We start from the raw sequence: 21,530 nt of genomic DNA on the forward strand, positions 1-21,530 counted from the left end.
GCTCATCCATCCTCTTTACAGCCCTGACAGAATCTGAAAGGTGTCAAAGAGAATTTTATGATTTCTTCTCAACTTCTGGTGTCTGTTTTTCCCTTCCTCTCAAAGGATGACACATTTCAGCTGCAGAGGGTTAAGGAATAAGATTATCTTATTATTTTTATGGTCTAAATTCTTTAATCTGCTCAGTTCAAGCTGCTAAAGACTACACACTCGATTTAGTAACCGTGAGAAAGGCCAGATTGAATTAATGGTAACATCCTTCAGATACATTTTTTTTTTTATTAGCATATAAACTTTAGCATGATACAGTTACATTTTTGGTACATTTACCAAAAGCTCATATATCTATTGTAGGTTGTGTAAGACAAAGCAGAAAGAAGATAGTAATTATTCATAAGGCAGTAAACACAAGCTGTGGGAGGGTGATTCTGCCCCCTGTTTCTCATGCGGCAATGATGAGGCAATGATCAGGCATAGTTGCAGTGAGTGTATGAAATAAAAATTAAAAAAAGCAAGTGAAACGTGTGTTTTTTAATCCAGTTTAGTGTCCTGAACACAAGTGCCGAGCATCAAAGTGAGATTTTAGTCTTTTTTTAAATACCCTGGATTAATAGACCGCAAAATAACCTTTAGCAAGGCAAAGGTAAATGATAATGACTTCATGACTCCTGACAATGAAAACAACTATATATAGAGAAGTAATAACAGACTGTAAATAAATTGAATGGTGCCATAATTTTCATGAAATTATTAAGGATTATAACTCTTAAGATGCAACACTTTCACCTGATAAATACAACATGCATTAACCAAGCAGTTTATATCCTATAGTGTAAACAATCTCCACATTTTATGTAATTAACTAATGCCAACTGAAAGGTAGCATACAGTTTGTTCAGATTTTGGCATTATTAAGCAAAACTTGAGCAACACTGCACAGCATGGTGGGCGTAAGCTGTACATTAATCTTCAAATTGAAAGCAGCAAGTCCACATTTTCAGCAAGGAAACTTTGCAGTTGGCCAGATGGAAATATTCTTCCCTGAGGAGGAACGTGTGACTCAGAGTGATGACATGATATCCAAAACTAAGAGCATTAGCAGATGACAGCATGCCGTCTGAGATAAAACGTTATGAAGCAGCTTTATTAAAATGAGTGCACAGAGAAAATTAGGACAAACTCAACTTAAGTAACCATAAATCTGTTTCTGTCCCTTAGCAGTGAAGACGGACCAGCTTCAGACTATTAAACGGGAGCTCACTCAGATCAAGTTGAAGATCGACTCTTTGCTGGGACGCCTGGAGAAGATCGAAAAGCAGCAGAGAGCCGAGTCCGGTAAGAAGCAGACAGACACATCGGAGCTAGCTGGGAGAGAAAGGGAAAGGACACCAACCACAGAGGGAGGGAAATTAAGAGCACACGCTGGCCATAAGTCTTCATGACATTGTGTGAGATAAGAGCAGTAGAGCTCTCTGTCATAACAGCAGACAGGTGTCAACGCCACGCTGGCTCAGTTTATATGGGAGGTCTTTAAAGATGCCCTACACTAAAGGACAGCCAGAATACAGCTCACTGTGACGGTCCTTTAGACTTAATGCAATGTAATTTGGATTAGAAAAACACCAAGCATGTTTGCAATGCGTTTTCTCTTTTGTCTGTGATTTGTTCCAAGTGAGAATAAAAACTAACCAGTGACTAGAACAAACAATGACAAATCTAAGGTTTTCTGGTTAGAAGGAAAGGGTTGTTTGTATCGAGCAGCTAGAGGCACGCAAAAATGTTTAAAAGGCCATACATTGCTAAAAGGGCCAGTTGCCATGGTCATTTACCATAAAAATGTCTTTTTAATTATTTACGGCATATATATTTATATGTATTATTTATATATTATGGCTATTAATTTATGTACTGTGTTCAGACAAACTAATGGAAATTTTTAGGCGATTGAATACAAAGTCAATGGAAAGAGGAGAATTTGCCCATGGAAATTGGCGCAAATAAAAAAAAAAAAAGGTTCCAACTTGAGCCAAATGTTCACACGTATTCCCGAGCTCTATGAATCTGCATCATAAACGTACAGATGAATAAAAAGAGAGAGTTCTGAACAAACACAGAAACCTTTCCACAGACACAGTTGGTGTGTTAGTTGCTTATGTTTGGAGCAAATAAATACAAACTGTCAAATTAATATGAATGACACAACATGAAAATGTGCTTCGCTTTCTGTCAGAACACCTAGTAATAGTTTCTTTCTAAGTGCACTTTTATCCCCCAAAATTGTAACATTTAGTAGAATTCCAAGAATTTCGGCATTTCTTAGCATTGAGCGCTAACACCTTGTCTATACAGCAAAAGGAGCAGAAGCAACTGCAGTCCTTCATCCATGTCTACACTTTAATCAATCATGGATGGGCTAAGTGGAAACCTAAAAACGGCTGCTTTTGATTGCAGTTGTGCTCGTATAGCTTGTGTGAAATTTAAGAATTCAGCAGCTGGTGTAGACAGCTGCATTGGTTAAAATAAGAATGTCTGTTGAGGTCAACCCACTTCTTTTCAGCTGAGGGTATGTAGCAGCACAGCCTCTAAGGATCGCTAGTGGGGGTACAGAATTTGAAAACAGAAAAAGGCAGCCAAGTAGCTTTTCTACTGCTGTGTGAACTAAAGAAAAAAACAACTCTCTGTGCCCCTGTTTCTCACTCAGAAGCTCAGAGAAAGTACGAGGACAACTGTGATTCCCTGCATGAGGAGTCTGTGTCCGAGACGGCCGAAAACTCGGTGGAGGAGGTTGGCGAGGGGATGCTGGATGTGGAGGCAGGAGAGATGACCGATGGCGGCGAGGACGACTACGACGAGGAGGGCAGCCACCATCTGGTAAGAGAAACGTCTTGACGGGCCTGACAGGGGAGGGAGAGAGCAGGGCACTTTGGGAGATCTCAAGTGGGCAGACAGTCTTTGCTTTCCGAAAGTTAATTTTCCAGAATTATTCATGGCCACAGATCTAAGAGAGTGGGGCTTCACATGAGTGAATGGTGAGAGTGCGTGGACTGACAGTTCCTCCCTGTCGACCACCGTGCCGGCAAGGCTCTTCACAGGCCCTCACACAGCCCAGGCTCTCACTCACAGACACACACTTACAGGCTATAATTAAAGCAGATGGCTCAAGAGACAAAGAGCAGCATTTTTAAGATCAAATCTGCATGGACTGGTATGATCCAAATGTTCTTCAAAACTTCCCATTTTAGCATGTAGCTTGCTGGCTCGACGTTTGTTGTTGTTTCCTGAAGAGAACGGCGTTAGACAGCTGCAACACACATCGTCGGAAATGAATTGTCATCAAATATTTCATCCAAGGCTGCAATTAACTTTGAGACATCTACAAAAATTATGTTTCCAATGGAACAAATGGGCTGAAAGATGTTTGAGTTGAACTAAATGAACCTGTCTGATGAAGGCTGTCTGTTTTTCTTTGAAAAGAATGTAGTTTTCTTCCATTTTGTGTTTGAATAATAAAACTGTCAATGAAGCGTTCATATACAGAGAGTTTAAACATTATTTCCCTTTTTTTTTCCCCCCCAGAAAGTAAACCATATGGCCACTCCGTTATATTTCAGCCCACACAGTTTTTAAAATTGAAGCATCGAGATTAAATTATTATTCTTGCGTTCATCTGGGTTCAGTTGTGCAGGGTGGCCATGCTTTTGACCATGCTTTTTCTATTATGCTTTATTTATTAGCCATTAGGCCGGTGAGCATGGCCAGGCTATCCTTGATGAAAGCTTCGTGCCCATGCTAATGGAAGACATTATTTTTCAGAGACACGGTGGAGGAGATTTATTTGTTTCCTGAAGGTCACATTGATCACAGATGGTGATAATGTACCACAAAGACTGTTCTCGCAGGTTGGCATGGCTGCTCATGTTATCAGCAATGACCTTTAGAAAAGATGAAATACAACCTGTGTGCTCAGTTTAAAACGCTACATCGTATACGTGATTTTAACTTCCTCTCTCTCCTTTTCAGATAGAGAACCATGTATCGGATGTTGACAACTGAGATCAGGTAAGGTTTAATTCATTACAGCATCTGTGCGATTGTTGTACAAGACTGCTAAAGGTCCTAGGGTTTCATTTATAAACGTGGCGTGCGCACAAAACAGGGCTGAAAATGTGCGTAGGCCACTTCCAACGCAAAGGTTGTTATTTATAGTTATTTATAAGTTATTTATAAAAAACAAACTTGACGGGAGAATGTGCGGTCCTCCACGCAAACTCTGACCCATGCGTACGCACATTTTGGAGACAATGGAAATTGACGGCGCAGATGCGATGATGAGGTGGTGAACTGAAGTCAGACTGCAGAAAGTAAATGTGGGAAAAACGATTACTCTTAATATTAAGTATTGATGCCTCACGCACATTTTTTCACTCCATATCATCCACGTTATCATGAAGATTAAATCCAGCAGTGATAATTGTTCCATAAACCCCTCCAACTCAAATCTTAAATAAAAATGTGTTCTTAATATTCAAACCGGCGCTGTCTCACCGACACATTGTCCGCTACGGAGCGTAGGAGGAGATGGCCCGACTGCATGGAATACAGGATAGCATCAAATAGACACCCTAGCATTAGATAACTGCAGAACACAGTGTAAATATATGTCTGTCTATCTATCATCAAATGTCAAAGTCTGAAAATACAGACGTTAAGCTCTTGCACAATCGTTACACTTCATTTCCTTGTCATCGGTCCAAACTTCAATACTGTTCGTGACCAAATCTGCATGAAGAAAAGTGTGTTTGAAGGTGTTGTGTAAACAAATAAATACTGCAGTGACCCAGTGCGTAATGCTGCATGATGGCACTGCTGGCACTGCAGGAGGACTACGGCAATGGAAGAATCAGGAGAGAAAGAGACTTCAGGGACCATGACGATGACTGGCTAATATGCCGATTTAAATCCCCTAAAGCTGCGCTCTTGGATCTATGTACTGAATTGGGTCCAGTAGAGAGGGCAACGCGCCGGAACTTTAGCCTGGCTCCGCCCTCCTACTTACTTCCTCTCAATTTTCATTTCCCTTCAGTACTCTGTCTGGGTTTGCGGTATATTCTTGGGTTTTCTCCGGTCAAATATTTGTAGGTCCAATCAGTGAACAGAGGGAGTGTCTGAGAACGATGACGTTGAGGACGTGCACTAGAAAGATGCGAGCGAAGCCATTCGGTCAGTTGTGGCAGCAACGCTGTCGAATATTCAGAAGTTAAAGCCCGAGCAAGAACAATCTTTGCTGAGTTGCGTTGGTGGCCATGATGTTGTGGCCCTCCTCCCCACGGGGTTCGGGAAAAGTTTGATTTTCCAGCTCGTTCCGTTAGTGGTAAAGGATTTGGCTAAGGCTAACGCTAGCGATGCTAATGCTAAATATAAGCCAATAGTTGTTGTCGGTCTCCCCTATTGTTGCACATGCGCATGACATACGTCACGACCAAACGTTAGCGATTGGTTATGGCAGATCCAGAGTGGCTCTGGGCAGATCCAATAGTTTTCAACTTCAACAGAGTACCCGCCTTCAAGGAAGTTAACACTCTCTGTACAAATGAAATGTACGAGAGTCTGGTAGGACCAGGCTACCGGAACGTGCCATCCCGGTCCAAATACAGGTCCTCGCCACTCTGGGGGCAACTGTCTGTTTCCTGAGGGAAATGGCAAACAGCTAAGTGTTTTATATAAATATTATAATCTTCAACTTTCATCACTAAGGCTTGTTTGGATATAATATATAGTTCTGTTAAATCTTATCATAAAGGTCATTTTTGACTTTTGGCCGTACGTACACTTTTAGTAAGAATCATACGCACAGTTTTATAAATGAGACCCTGGTCTTTATTAAAGGCCTTACAACGGTCCTCATTAAAAGCTGTAACCACTGAACTGTGTCTTGAGCATCTCTAAACATTCGTTAATCATCTCCTAAGTCATAAGCTCGATGACATTTAGGAGACCAGTTCCACTGAAGGGCAGCTAATGCCAAATTCAACAGAGGGAGCAATAATGGCATTACAATGGGCCAGAACTGCTCATAAACAACACTGATCTAATTGAATTGTGTGGAAGGGGGTATAAATGGCAAGGCCTAAGGTAAAGAATTCCCTGCCTCTCGCCTCTCAGGGTGTGGGTAATGATGCAGCCACATCATCAGTCGGCTCGCTGCTGGCTGGCTCGCCGTAACGCGGGTGCTTAGCTGTGTTTATGGGTCGCACACTGTTGATGTAACAGAGTTAAGCTGTCTTCTTTTCTGATTCTGATTTAATGTGAGTGTTTTGACAAATGTGTTTATTTTAAATATTCTTAGTTGTAATCTACCTTTAGTCAGCAAAAATAGAAGTCTAGTTCTAGTCTAGTCTAGTTTTCACCAGTGAGTTTAGTCTTATTCATGCATTTGTAACGTTTATGGTTTTTAAGCTGTCACCATCTTTAAACTGTACAGTTGCCATGGTTACAGATCTTGTTCTAGCCTATTGAATTTGGCCAAAAGGGCACTGCTCACCTGTTTAAACCAGACTGAAATAGTTCACAGAAATGTGGTAATAGACTCATTTTCAGTGACAATAGACTCTCAACTTCACATTCATTCCTAAACTCATGTGCAGCTTGAACATAGATGGTTATTTTACTGACATTCTTGCTCAATTGGCATTTTTGCAGCTCCCTGCTTATTCATTCGCGTTCACTAATATATTATTCTCTGTTCAGGTTTAGCTTGAACAGATAGTTTGACATTTCTGGAAATACACTTATTTGCTTTTCTGCCGACAGTTAGATGAGAAGATCAATACCACAGTCAAGTCTGTTCATTAAATATGAAGCTAGAGCCAGCAGGCAATTAGGTAGGAAACGGGTACCCTTAAGGCCTTTTTATGGTTGTGCGTCGAATCGACGGCATACCCCCGCAGACTCCTCTGCGTCTACGCTGGACCCTACGTTGTAGCCTGACGTGCACCTCTCGAAAAATGTAACTACACGCAGCAGCGTCACTCGGCCATGGCTTGGTAGCGTTGCGTTTCCCCTGACTCATTTCCTGGTTCTCCTTCTCCATAAACAACGTGAAATCAAGGAGAGGGTGAACTTTTCCTGCTACAGATTTCCCACCGTGGTCAGAAAGCACTTTCACAATCTTTACGGTGCTTTATTACCCACTGTAGATTACTGAGTTAATGTTACTGAGAAGTCATATAGTCGCAACGAATATTTTTGCTCAGACAGAAAATAATTCATACAATACAATAAGAGAATACGTTACAGATGCATCGTTGCATTTCAAGTGTTGCATAAGGTAACTTAGCCTACTTTGGATGTATCGTAAGCTAAACCAGGTAACGTCATCACTGTCACTTTATCAGGAGCCAAAGCATTAAGAGATTGTTGTAGCAACCAACATAGTAATAACTTATATTGCGCATCTCATGAAACCCAAGTATAGGGGCACAAGGGAAAAGAAAATAGTAGGCCAACACAAACACGGACTAAAAGAAATAAAACGTCCGTGCATAATGGAAGGGGGACGTAATTTAATCTAGGCTACTGGCGTACAACCACTTGGCGTACAACCATTGTAAGTAATTTTATGAATGAAATAGACATATGACATACATGAGGGCCAATTCGGGGACGTTGTTGAATCATTTACAATCCCGTAATTGTCTCCATCTGTTAAAAGCCCTATCGCGATTGACTCAGTTTCGCCCGTTGTCTTTCACTTTCCCTTTTAGCTGTTCTTCGTTTAATTTCTTTCTTTTCTGTGATGGCCCTGCCCCAGTACGAGCCATAACTACAGCACATAACTTCTAAAATAAAATAAAAATACAATTAGCCCTATAGAAAGAAATATCCTGCTACCTTTTACCTGGCTGGACACAATAACACAGGCTTTTCTGGTGTTACACAAAAATCTGTGACCCTTCAGAATGTGTGCTCTGTAGCGCCGTTTACCTGCCATACATCATTTTGTGACTTCGCGGGAAAAATCGGAAAAATTACACAGTTTCAGAAAAATTTTAAAGTTACATATAGGAACTTTAAAGGCAAAATTTACAGCTAACCCCACTCCTTTTTCCCCCCATCTGCCTGTGCAGGCGTATGGTGGTCCCAGTTCTATCCACCTCTTAAGAAACCACGTTACTCTTCAGTTCCATATGTCTGCCTTGTTGTGCTTGCAGGACCCCAAGAATAGAAAATCACAGTGAGAAGAACCTCAATAAGTCATGTCCAGAAGGATTAGAGAGGCAGCTTTGGCTACCAGCAAATATTTCTGCACTTCCCAAGATATTTCTGAGGCCATTCAAAATGGACAAGCTTTAAAACTCAGCCTAATCCTCATCAGATTTACAGCATTATAAATAGCCAACATGTTTGAAAAGGAGACATAGTCCTATAATGTCTTTTCATCAGTTTTCTCCTTTATCACTTCAGGATGAGGCAGCAGACACCCCTGGTCGGTGGTATTAGAATTCATCATCACCTTCAAGAGACAGAATAAGACTTTCATTCTGGACTGTAAGTTGTGTTCAAGTGATGCTGCATCACATTTAGATGCCCAACTGTGAAGCACAAACCAAATGTGATGTGCTCTCTAAAGAAAATGTATTCAAGACCGATTTTAATTCATTGGCCTGATTTCACCTCATGGATATTCTGTGCAACTTATTTATTCATTGCAAGAGGCTAACCACATCATTCGCTAATCCTGTTCCTGAAAAAAAGAAAAAAAGAAGGGAATGAAATGAAGGCTTTTATTCAGATCAATAAATTGAATTACATTGAAAGAAGAGAACATGACATTGTTGATCAAAAGATGCTGCTTTTTTTACATGTGTTTGCAATGTACAATTTACAATGTTTTTCAATGAATTTCTGTTATGCTCAAAAGTGAAATGAATAAAAAACAGTCAGAACAATCTGAGATCACAGTATGATATTCACAAAATGAAACATCCGTGCCGTCTGGTTCGGATTTGACTCATGCATAAGCCAGTAGCTGTGAGCCACAACTTTATCCAGCTTTATCCATTTATCACACAAATGCCCTGTGGGGGCGTTCCATCATATATTCCAACACCTGCCAAGTTTCAGAAGCAGAAAGGGCTTCCTGTGGTAGAGAGCCAACATTGGCACAGGCCTCCTGCCAGGGAGCAGTGCTCCAACGTCGCTACTCCCTGCTCAGCCTGTGTATCCCAACATGCAATGCTGCTGTTCAGGAGCCAACGCCCTTTCTCTTTCTCCTCTGCTATCTGCCTATTTATTCTGTCTTATGTAGGCAAGAGAGCGAGGCAAGGTTTTTTAAATATATATTGAGATGCCTTGATTTTATCTAAGGATGTGATTCAGATTGCTTACATTTCTAAATAAATATTGAATAATATGACATTACACAATGACTAATGCTGCCTTAACACAACCTAAACAAGTGGGGAGACAATTCAAAACTGTATCCCATTACTCGTTTAATAAATTACCCATAGAAGTCAATAATAAAGTGAAGTGCAAACTGTGGTCAGATGAAGCTGAACTAGCCAGAATTTGATTTTTAATTAACCTGATTATAAATACATTGCAAAGTGAATCAACCAATGACTGGATGTCAGCATGGTCTACTGTTAATTATTCACTTCATGTTTGCCCATTTTTCCCCGAATATGTAACGGAATAAATTCACTCCAAACAATGACACAGGCATGTTTGTTGTCTCAAGCTTTTAATCTTCCTTTAAAGCCAATCCTCAGAAAGAGAGAGGTGTTGGGAACTGCAGCTAATATTCAACAGGTGTGTCTGCTGATTGGTCCGTTGCAACAATAGGGATGACGTGTATATCAGCTGGCACACCTGGTATGTATTAGCTGTAGATCGCGGTTGTCTGCATAAACTGCAGGAGCTAGCGAGGCTAGTGGGCTAACAACAACATTCATCAAAGCTGCAAATTACACAGCGTCTTATCAAACACTTTATTAGGCTCATTAACCTGTAGCGTTGTCCTTGCACTCACTGCAGTCAAGCAACATCTCCCGTTTCTGCTGCTTGTATAACTTCACTACTGTGTTGAACTCTCTTTCGCTTCAATTCACACTCAGCATGAGCACGACCACACCTTAACTCCTCCTGAGGGGGTTTTAAAGTATGAAAGCAGACAGACCTCTTGTCATTGGAATAACTTCATACTGAATATCAGTAGAAGTCCTGAATTTATGTAAAAATTGAATCATGTGATTCAGTGCTGTTATTAGTTTAATGAGTTGTTTTACCCAAATAAAAAAAATAAAAATTGTTGACTAGTCAAGCAGTTAGTTGTGGTTTTATTTGCATAGGTTTTGAGATATGGACTCTTAAGAATTGCAGTCACCCCAGTACTGGAAGCATTAAAAAAAAAAAATCATCTGAAGAATTCAATTCAATGTCACAATTACTCTGGGAAATCCACACATGCCTCTGTAGACATTTTAAAGCTGGGGTAGGCAGTTTTCTGGAAAAAGGCACAAAAAACCACCAGCCCCTCCCTTCATGCAGTAACCCGGGATTGTGATCCCAATGCCATTATATAGCTATGAGAATAACGTCCTGTTTTCTTTTTAAAGCCCTTTGAGATGACATGATGTGATTCGAGGCTCTAGCTAGCTACATAAACATTAATTTGAATTAGCTGCAGCCGTGAGCCTTTGGCTACGGTTAGCAGAAGGCTAAGCCATTTATCAACATCTTCTCTTCATCTCTGAAACGCTTCGTTGACATTGACTTGTGTTTTATTGCGTTTTAATGTCAGACTCTCATTTTGAGAAGTCCCGTCTGTTTCCCCGTCTGTTCCTTTTTTGGGTTGCTTTGCAGTGTAGGCAGTTATTGCTAATGCTGGAATAGCACATTTTTTTCCGCAGGATTTTCCACCGTTGAATCTGGCTTTTACCATCTGAAGGTATGTGCACGCTAGGGCTGAACGATTTTTTAAAATAATGTAATTGCGATTTTTTTTCAAAAATATTGCGATTGCGATTCAATATGCGATTATTTTTCTAAGCTCTTTGTCTTCTAATCATTGTATAGTATGAACAATACAAGATTAGATAGATTAAACAAAATGTTCTTTCCTGGAGGCCAGGCTTGGATGTGATGAAGGCCTTGAATTTATATGAATGACATCTTTTATTTAACTACTTCAGTCACAGTAGTATATTGAGCGCTGACCAAGCCTGGTGTAAACATTCATATGAAAGTCAGAAACAAATCACACAAAGTAAAGTGCAGATTGCAGAAAGATAAAAACAAATATGTGGCTTTACCACACACAGTAGTATTTACATTTAATTATCATTTACTGTAATAAACATAAGTAAACATGTGGATTGCACTTTTTAAACACTGTCTTTGAACTTTACTAGACAGTTAAGTAAAAATATAGTATATACAACGGTGTATTTTTTTTACAGCGCACACAGAGGAGCTGCCTCCAGCCCCTCCCTCCCCTCATGAAGTTGCGTGCCGCGTGCATGACAGTGTCAACATTGCACTCACACTCAGAGACAGAGAGGCTATCGTAACGTTAGTAGTAGCATGCTGCTGCTGGTGTTCTTGTCGTGGGATTAACTGTACTAATAAAACCATTTAAACAACGCAGCCACGCTGCTGTGAAAGCTCCCCGAACGTCATTTATCAGTCTGGTTGTTACCCCTCCCCGTGGCAGTCTCCTCCACTCCATATCTTTATAACGGCGCTAGCTAACTGGAGCTAACCACTAATCAGAGCTAATCGTTGCTAACCGAGCCTTCAGTTCTGCATGCCTGTATCCATTAACTGCACGTATGGACTCTAGCCTGAATAAAACCCTTTATTTTATTAAAATGGCTGTAAAAGTTTTAAACTACAACTCAGCGTTGTTTGAATGACAGAATCTGCTCAAGGTACGGCGTAGCGTTAGCATGGTAAGTTGATGCTTTCTCTGCGGGTGCAGACTGATTTGCTCTTGCGAGTCACGTGACCAAATCGCAGCCTTTGTGATTAGGAAATCGCGCCTTAACATATGGCGATATTATCGCAAATGCAATTAATCGTTCAGCCCTAGTGCACGCGCATCCGCATTTGTAGAACAGCCAATAGGAATGCACTCTCTCTGTAATGACCTGTGATTGGTTAAAGTCTGCTGTCACAAGCTAGATTTTCTAAAGCCTGAAAATGGAGTCGAGGATGTACAGAAGTCTAGTTTTCTCTCAGACCAATTATATATTATGGAATTTTTTGCTCAATGATGCCAAAAAAAACTGTCTACCCCAGCTTTAATTAATCTTGGGTGGGAAATAGTTACCATAAAAACTGTGGATTAATAATCCAGAATAATGGTGTTTTTATATATATATATACATATATATATACACATATATATATATATATATATATATATATATATATATTGAATGTTGCAATGTTTTCAACACCATAAACCAAACTCTTTTCACCCCTATTGTACCTTATTAGCACAAAACCTGAGAAAATAAAACCAAACCTCCAGGGTAAGTAAGAAAATATTGTTTTGTGATTTGATTGAACTGACCCTTTAAACAGAGAATTAAAATTAAATGTTAAGGAAAGTGTGTCACCTTGCACAATTTCATGAACAACAGTCAAACTTGGCAGTGCTGCCTGAAAAAAATACATTAGAAAAATGTCTGTCCTGCAGCTCATTCAAAATAAGTGTCAGTTGAATGATGATAACGTGTAATCTTTAGCACTATTTTTGTATCCAAAAACATGTGTAAGGGAAATGGCTCTGCTACATGTTTATCTTTTTTGCTGATAGCCTGTTATTTAATGAGCAGTATGGTGATGTGTCAACTATTTTGCTTAAGTACTAAAAAAATTCATTGCTTTTAACTGTTGTAATTTATATGGGTCACTTTAAATGTCTGGCTCAACACTCACTTTTAGTTTGCACTGTAAATAGTCTTTTTTTGTTTATTTCAAATATCAAAAGACTGAAAGAGACATTTTATTAAGTTTAAAATAATGCTGAAATAATATACTGACAGTTTGTTGGAGTCGTTACAGGTGTTAACCAGAATCGTGGGGCTTTTAGAGATAGTGTAACTGACAACTGTTGTATAGAAATGTACATTTTTTTGTAAAGATATTTTTATCAAAAGGCATGTTTACTGTAACTTTGTATTTTCAGTTCATGTATAAAAAAAAACAGTATATTCCAACTGTTGTAAGGCTAGAAAACTCATCATCATTGTACATAACTATTTGTGTTCTTATCAGTCAATAAAATGTTTGTGTCATGTTTAACTGGTCAACTGTTTCAATGATCAACACTTTATTTTACAAATAAATAAACTGAAGGACAAAGAAACCTTTGGGCTTTATTGTAAAGTGCTGTACATAAACAGACATGATAATTACTTACAGAAGGTTTACAGACATATGTAAATGTTTGTTTGTTGCATCTTTAAGGCATGCCACTTAGAAAAAAAATCTGTTCTCCATTCATTACCATGCATCTTCAGTGCAGGCTGCTCATTTAATCATGATTTATATAGTTGATTATGTAGCATGTGTGCCACAGTTGCCATCAAAATGACACTTTAACAAGTTATACAGCACAGTGTTTGAATACATGTCAAATTAACGTCAGTCAGCAGAAAAGTGGACACCATAACGGCAGCTTGTCATCTTGTATTTTATTAATAGCACCAGTCTCGCTGGCTGCCAGCTGATATCACTAAGCCTTCAACTGTGGCTCGTTTTCCTAATACGATCTGACCACAGCAGCACGTCCACCTGTGGCAGGTCACTCTACACCTTCTCTCATTGATTTGAAGCGGAGGATAGCACATACTTCTTTGCACCAATCAGGATTTAGAATCTGATGACAGTGGGAAGGTTATTTTGTCACTGTCGATCGAGTATGATCAAATCACACACACTTGCATTCCTGATGAAGCAGATTAGTAATGCTTAACATAAATAAATAATATCTGACAAATTTTAGGGGCCGAGCAGCGTAGATGCGTGGACCATAGTGGACCCTATTGTTTTTGCCGGTATTGTTATTCTGCTTCCTAAGAAATACATGTTCCCATACATGAAAACTCACCAAACTTTGCACACAAGTCTAGTCCTATATGCCAAACTTAATCAGTATGATTTGTGTGCTAATTGTCCTGATGGTGGCACTACAACAGCCATCTAAAATTCTAAACTCATAACTAATCAACTGTACATGCTACGCAACTTAGCCCCAATAGAGAAGAAACTGATCTCTGCTTTTACCCAGTAGCAATTTTAAAGTCTGTCACTCTACCTTTTGCAAAAACTGCAAAACATCTTCTCCCACATTGTGAACTTCATCTCCAGTGAGGCCACTTGTGTCATCACCCAGATAATAGCTCCCTGAGATCAGTGACTGTGGACAACTGCCCTGCATATTTTAAATGTGTCTGCATTAACACACCTGATTCAGATTGACAATCATTCCGGTTCCAGTTTAGGAAAGTCATGTTATTGTGTCAACCCAGTCATCTATATGTTGTCTAGACGAAGAACAAATTCCAAGAATTTACTAGTGATTTATTAATTTTTTACAGTATTTTTAAATCCTGTATTTGGATTACAATTCCATTGATCCAGATTGACGTAATTAAAATAAATCACAGACCTTTCTAGACAAAGTACACATATTCTCCGAATTTTTCTTATAATTAATACATTTCTGACCGCCTTAGCCGTCGAAGCTAAAAGTGTTATCACCTGGCCAATAGCTCGCTGAGATCAGCACTTGCCTTCAGACTCAAAGGTTGTGAGTTTAAAGGAACACGCCGACTTATTGGGACTTTAGCTTATTCACCGTAACTCAAGACAAGTCGATACATACCCTTCTCGTGTCCATGCGTGTTGTAACGCTGTCTGACGGTTCCACCGGTAGCTTAGCCTAGCACAGAACCTGCAGGTAACTTGTTCCAACTAGCCTACTGCTCCGAATAAGTGACAAAATAACGGCAACATGTTCCTATTTACATGTTGTGATTTGTAAAGTCACAGTGTGTACAAAAAAACAACGTTACATGAGACACTGCCATCTTCTAACCGTAAACAAACTGGGAACTATATTCTCAAAAAGGCGAAGCTCTGCTACTTCTGCTACTTGGGCGGAGTGATTTGCTTTTTACCCTCTTCCTGTTTCGGTTGCGAAACACTCAAAATGGCCGCCCCGCCGCGGCCATGCCCTATGACGAAAAGTGTTTCTTTTAACAACTTTTCATCTTTAATGTCTTAAGATGGCACAGACCAAATTTGAAGTTGATTGGATGAAATCTCTAGGAGGAGTTCGTTAAAGTACGACGTGGAAATGGCCAAAATCGCACTAATTTCGAACTTTGAAATCAAAATGGCGGACTTCCTGTTGGGTTTAGGGTATGGCACCAATGACGTTTTTTGTACGACTTGATATGCTACATATGTGTACCAATTTTTGTGAGTCTACGTTAAATGTATTGCAGGGGCTAAATTGTTTTAACTTTGTAGGGGGTGCTAGCGAGCCATTTTTGTGTGCCTATTCCCGAAACCCTTAAAATAAGTAAATCTTCCCCAGACTTGATGCGCCCGCCAATTTTGGTGAGTTTTTGAATATGTTAAGCCCCTCAAAAAGCCAATTCATTTGCAGAAAATAATTCCTTCAGTTCCAATAGGGCCTTCGTCGCTGTCGGGGCGCTCGGGCCCTAAATATTAAGAATAATATACAAATAAAATAGAGACTAAATAGGCCTATTCTAAATAGCACAAACCCTTCATCACACAAATGTGAAAACACACTAAAGAGAATCTAATTGTTACACTATAGCACTAATAACAGAAAACAAACTAAAACCTGACCTTTCTGGCCTTCCTTGATGCAAACTCATCAATGATGTTATCATATGAAATCTGCTCCCCTATTGAATGCTCACGGGCGCACGCCCTTTAACACAAACCGGCCGACACGAACACACACACCTATCAACTCAATAATAAAGCCATAAAGTAGGCTATCTTTCAACTCAGGACAGGATTGGAGATGAAAAGTTTAACTGACACATAACCACGATCAGCTTCATGGGTGCTCAGTATTAGCGGAGCACCAACGGTATATCGGCGCCTATGCCCAGCAACCCGTTCGACCCAGAGGTGAACTGTCCCCTGGTCCCCCTCTCCTTTCCCCTTCTCACACGGCTTATTTGTGCAGTGTGCACGGCACCTTCTCAGCAAGCAGGGGCACAAATTTGCCAATTTCCCCACACGGTGAAATGATAATACAGTAGAAAACCGCTTCGAGGATTTTTTTTTTTTTTAAGTGCTCGTGCCGCCCCCCATGAGTCATAAAAAAATGCCACCCCGGCGGCTGCCTGGTTCGCCGCCACTGCTTATGCTTCACGTGGGAACCCACAACGTGATTTAAAGCACCCATATTATGCTCATTTTCAGGTTCATAATTGTATTTTCAGGTTGTACCAGAATAGGTTTACATGGTTTAATTTTCAAAAAACATAATATTTTTATTGTACTGTACAGCTGTCTCTCACTGCTGCAGCTCCTCTTTTCACTTTGTGTTCAGGTCTCTGTTTCAGCTACAGAGTGAGACATCACTTTTTCTGTACTATCTTTGTTTGTAGTCGCACATGCGCAGTAGCTAGGTAAGGATCATGTTAGCTAGCTGTTTCCATAGACAGTAAAAGAAAGGCTGTTTCTCCAACTTCGGTCAGTTACAAGGCAGGATTAGCCGGGAGACTTATTTTAAATAAGGGCGCACACGTAAGTAGTTCTTTTGTAGATTATGGTGAACTTGTGTGTGTTGTAGCAGTGCTTTGCCATTGAGAACGAGGTAGCATGCTAACGGTTGCATTAGCCAACAGCTCGCCCAGAGACTGAAGGCAGGACACATTCAGAAATCCTCAAAACAGCATGGATGGGGTTTTTTTTCAAAGTTTGTGTGCGTGTGGAAGCACCAGAGACACAAAATAACCCCAAATCCAAGAAAATGTGATTTTTTTTTTTTTCATAATATGGGCACTTTAAAGGCTGATTATCACCCTGATTCCCCTTTGTTTTTAGACACTGAAGAGTCTGCTCCTGGCTGTGCCAAGGTCAACAGAGCAGCATGGACTGTGAATGTTACAGCTGGGCTGAACCATTTTTCTGTAGTTTGGCTGTTAAATAGCAAAGTCAATCTCTGTTGTGCGAGTTCAAGGAGTGACGCACAGCCTTTTCACAGTTGGATAGGTATTTGTATGTGTTTTGATCGCGTGCACTCCGGAAAATCATTTCTTCACCACTTTCTGAGCTACCTCTTGTTTAATTTTGTCGGTATAAAAAAAGAAACTTGATTTATGCTGAAGGTTTTTAAACAGAGGATCTAAAAACACAAAATCATAAAATCAACAGCTGCTGCAACAACAGCAAGAATTAAAAGACAGGATGCCAAAAGCAACAAAAAAAAGCTCCTGAGATTAAAAGCAAATCCTTTCATAAATGGCGTTTATAGTGACTTTAAAAATGGCTCAACCAAATCGGCAGGGTTTCTGTGTGTTATTAGAGACTACAACATTAATGTCCTTGAAAGGTTTCAGTATGTCACTTCCACTCTGTTAGCGATTCTGTAAAGGTATCTGGGCGGCAACAGATGGTCGATTTAAAGCCCCACCATTTATCCACAGTAAAAGGTAATGCAGTAAGGTTAATGAGAGCCAACTACAATGCCACACACAATTAGCCCGCTGTATCGAGTCCACAGCACCAGTGACTGGCATGATTGCACACAGCTGTTCCCGTTTAACCTATGTGAGAACAAGTTTCACCCTCCTGCTTAATGCACTGGAGTTTATTCATATATAGTGAAATGACTGAAGCTTCTGAAGTGAAGATATTCAGCCCTGATATTGAGCCTCAAGATGAAAATGACTATACGATTTTAATTCCACTGGAGCTATTAAGCTTCTGCAATAAAGAATTTTCACTTTCACAGCTGTGGAAATAAAAACTAGATTCAAATTGCTGCTCGCCAGTTGGTCATCTCTGGAAATGTGTGTGTATATATATATTTTTAATTTAAACAAATTTAATACTCAGTCTGACTCACAATCGTTAACTCGCATGTGTTTATATCAGCCGACTCATTTTTGACCAAGACAACTTCTGGTAATGTCACTTTGATTAATGTCAAGTTGTCATAATCAAGACAACCCAAACAATGTCAACTTGTCATGACAAAAACCGAATGACACTTAATGACAGAAGTCATAAACGTTTGACTTGTTTATAACTTTATGACATGTTCATGACAGTGTCATGTCACGATTATGTTGATACCTTCAAGTAAAGTGTTACCAAAGACCCTAATAATGTATTCCATTGCTAAAGCTGGAGAGCATTTTCTTTATTGCAAATATTCTTTTTCCCAGTTCGCTGCACAAATCTTAATTAACATTTATATTATATTAGCTCAGGGGTGCATGATGAGCATATTTTCCACATCTGATTTGAAAAATATTTAAATGAATCCACGCGTTGCCAATAATCTGAGTGTCAAGTTGCAAAATTAGGATGAAGAATCCCGAATTTCCTCTCTGCGGAGGCTTTAATGAAATCAGTAGAATTTATGACTGCAGTGAAGGATGGATCACTGAGTTTGGTTAGAGGCCAGAATATCAGCCTTGTTGGATAGTGTGACATATACAGCTGATTTATCAGTGTCAGATTAATATTTTTTTGGGGGGATCTCAAAGTCCTAACCTTACATGGACAGACATTTACATGCAGTATGTACATGCAGTGTATTTGAATGCTTCACTACATCTTCCCAAATTGTTATATTGTTAGTGCAATTGTAAGCCTATTTAACAATATTGAAATTGGTTCAGGAGCGGGAAGAACAATCACTCCTTCCGTCCGCGAGCTGCGAAAGTCATCAGGTTTTTTTTAGATGATATCCATCATGGGGTAATTTGGGACTGAAAACACGTCACGGTGATGTATAGAATGTATGAGGAGTTGGAGCGGAGAGCAGGATGATCATAAAGGTTAATCCTATTAAATCTAAGTCAGAAATAGACAGCCAGACTGTGTGTGTGGTTTGGATTTGCAGTTTCGGCAGAAAATGAAATGTCACAAAATTGAAAATCAAAAAGAAAAGACAAAAAGCTGAACGGTCATTGATCCTAAAGCAGCAATTGGAAGAGTAAAAGTAGGAAACTTTTATTTTACTATTTTAGGCTTTAAAGTGCCCATATTATGAAAAAAACACTTTTTCTGGGATTTGGGGTGTTCTTTTGTGTCTCTGGTGCTTCCACACGCATACCAACTTTGAAAAAAATCCATCCATGCTGTTTTGAGTGAGATACAGTTTCTGAATGTGTCCTGCCTTCAGTCTCCGGGTGAGCTGTTCAAAATTGGCACGGCTTGTGACGTCACAAGCCGAAACGAGCTGGCTAACCGCAACCGTTAGCTCGTAGCGTTATGCTAACGCTAGCATGCTACCTCGTTCTCAATAGCAAAGCACTGCTACAACACACACAAGTTCACCATAATATACAAAAGAACTACTTACATGTGCGCCCTCATTTAGAAGTCTCCCAGCTAATCCTGCCTTGTAACTGACCAAAGTTGGAGAAACAGCCTTTCTTTTAGTGTCTATGGAGCTAGCTAGCTGACATGATCTACATCTGAGCTACTGCATGTGCGAGTGCAATCAAAGATAGTACAGCGGAAGAAGAAAAGAGGTCTCACTCTGTAGCTAAAACAGAGACCAGCTGAAAAGAGGATCTGCAGCAGTGAGAGAGAGCTGTGCAGTACAACAAAAATATGGTGTTTTTTGAAAATTAAACCATGTAAACCTATTCTGGTACAACCTTAAAATACAATTATGAACCTGAAAATGAGCATAATATGGGTGCTTTAATACGGAGGAATGGACTCGTAGTTAAAGGTACCCTGTGGAGTTTACTTGTACACTAGAATTCCAAAACTCCACAGGATACCTTTTAATACATTTGATAAAGCTTGTTATCTTTGGGTTTTGTGTATAATTATTTTTTGGTGCTAATGATCATTTTTGATGCTGTAGTTTTGTAAAGCACATGTGCTTAGAGGGTGCCCTGTGGAGTTTTCTTTTAAACAAACATTATCACATTCAGTGTCATTCACTAAAATGCATTTTGGGTATCCTTAAGGCTTGAGAAAATGTGCTGATTTCCTTCCTAATAAAACATTTGTGATGCCATTTCTTTTAGATATATCAAACCATGCATTCAGGGACGTGCACAGACATTTGGATGGGCTATTGCTCTATTCTGGAAGAAAAGGCAAAAGTCTCCAAAAGAAACATTAGATTTCTGAATAAATTCTATAATGTACCTTTAAATTAAGAATACTATTGGCCGCAGCATCTACACTGAACAAAATTATAAATGCAACACTTTCGTTTTTGCCCCAATTTTTTATGACCTGAACTCAAAGATCTAAGACTTTTTTTATGTACACAAAAGGCCTATTTCTCTCAAATATTGTTCACAAATCTGTCTAAATCTGTTAGTGAGCACTTCACAGGTGTGGCATATCAAGATGCTGATTAGACAGCATGATTATTGCACCGGTGTGCCTTAAGCTGGCCACAATAAAAGGCCACTCTGAAATGTGCAGTTTTATCACACAGCACAATGCCACAGATGTCGCAAGTTTTGAGGGAGCGTGCTGACTGCAGGAATGTCCACCAGCGCTGCTGCCCGTGAATTGAACATAGTCATTAGCTTTGGTTGATAACATAGCATTTTACGTTAATATAAGGCAATGCTGTAGCCTAGAAATCTAGACGCACCCTAGCGGCAGCAAATGTAATTTGCAGCCAGGGTCAGTCTAGCAACTCTCCATTGGCTTGCGAGCTGGAAAAACCAAACTCTAGTCAGGCCAATCGCATTGTGTATAGAGTCGTTGGGTGGGCTTAACATAATGACGGCAGAGTTGCGACCACAGTCAATGGTTGCGACGGTTCCGCGTGAATTCCCTGCTACTTGAAAACAAAGAAGGTGGCTGCTGCTGCTGGCGAACAGCGGTCTTTGAAATCGGCTTTGGCCGCGACTCTGGAAGACTTCGAGTTAAGCTTTTCTTTGAGAAAAGAACAAAGAATGGCACTGATGTCATTCTTAAAAAAGGAAGATGTGTTCGGAGTTTTGCCGACTGGATACGGCAAAACTTTAATTTATCAACCAACGTTGCTCTGCTTGGTTGTAGCGCTATCCTATTGCGTGCAGAGTGAATTTGAAAGACAACCGTTTATCCCGCCCCTCGGATTGAGCCCTGCCAATGGTGAGTTCCCAGACCCAACATCTTGATGTGGGTCTGGCTTGTCAGGCTAGCAATGCTGCGCAACGTGATGCAAACGTTACAAGCTGAAGCTGCAGCTGGAGCTGGATTTTTTTACTACTATTCACAGGGCATCTGTCATAATCTCCATAGCTTTAAAAACTCACGTGAAGGCA

The 21,530-nt window shown here is 39.9% G+C and overlaps 1 protein-coding gene across 2 annotated transcripts in view; it reads left to right on the plus strand.

Annotated features, from left to right (window-relative positions):
* Positions 1-12,363, plus strand: part of LOC144537377 (RNA-binding Raly-like protein) — a 108,126-nt gene extending 95,763 nt beyond the window's left edge. Inside the window, exons 6-9 of one of the 2 annotated variants that reach the window (XM_078281054.1) lie at positions 1,222-1,335; positions 2,702-2,871; positions 4,021-4,059; positions 8,464-12,363. In XM_078281054.1, the coding sequence (XP_078137180.1) occupies positions 1,222-1,335; positions 2,702-2,871; positions 4,021-4,053 (317 nt within the window). In that variant the 3' untranslated portion in view covers positions 4,054-4,059; positions 8,464-12,363. Of the gene's footprint in view, positions 1-1,218; positions 1,336-2,701; positions 2,872-4,020; positions 4,060-8,463 lie in introns of both variants that reach the window. The other variant, XM_078281056.1, reaches the window with a different exon arrangement.
* Positions 12,364-21,530: the final 9,167 nt, after the last annotated feature.

The sequence above is a fragment of the Sander vitreus genome, chromosome 22 (assembly GCF_031162955.1).
Source record: "Sander vitreus isolate 19-12246 chromosome 22, sanVit1, whole genome shotgun sequence".
In the NCBI taxonomy this organism is placed as follows: Eukaryota; Metazoa; Chordata; class Actinopteri; order Perciformes; family Percidae; genus Sander; species Sander vitreus.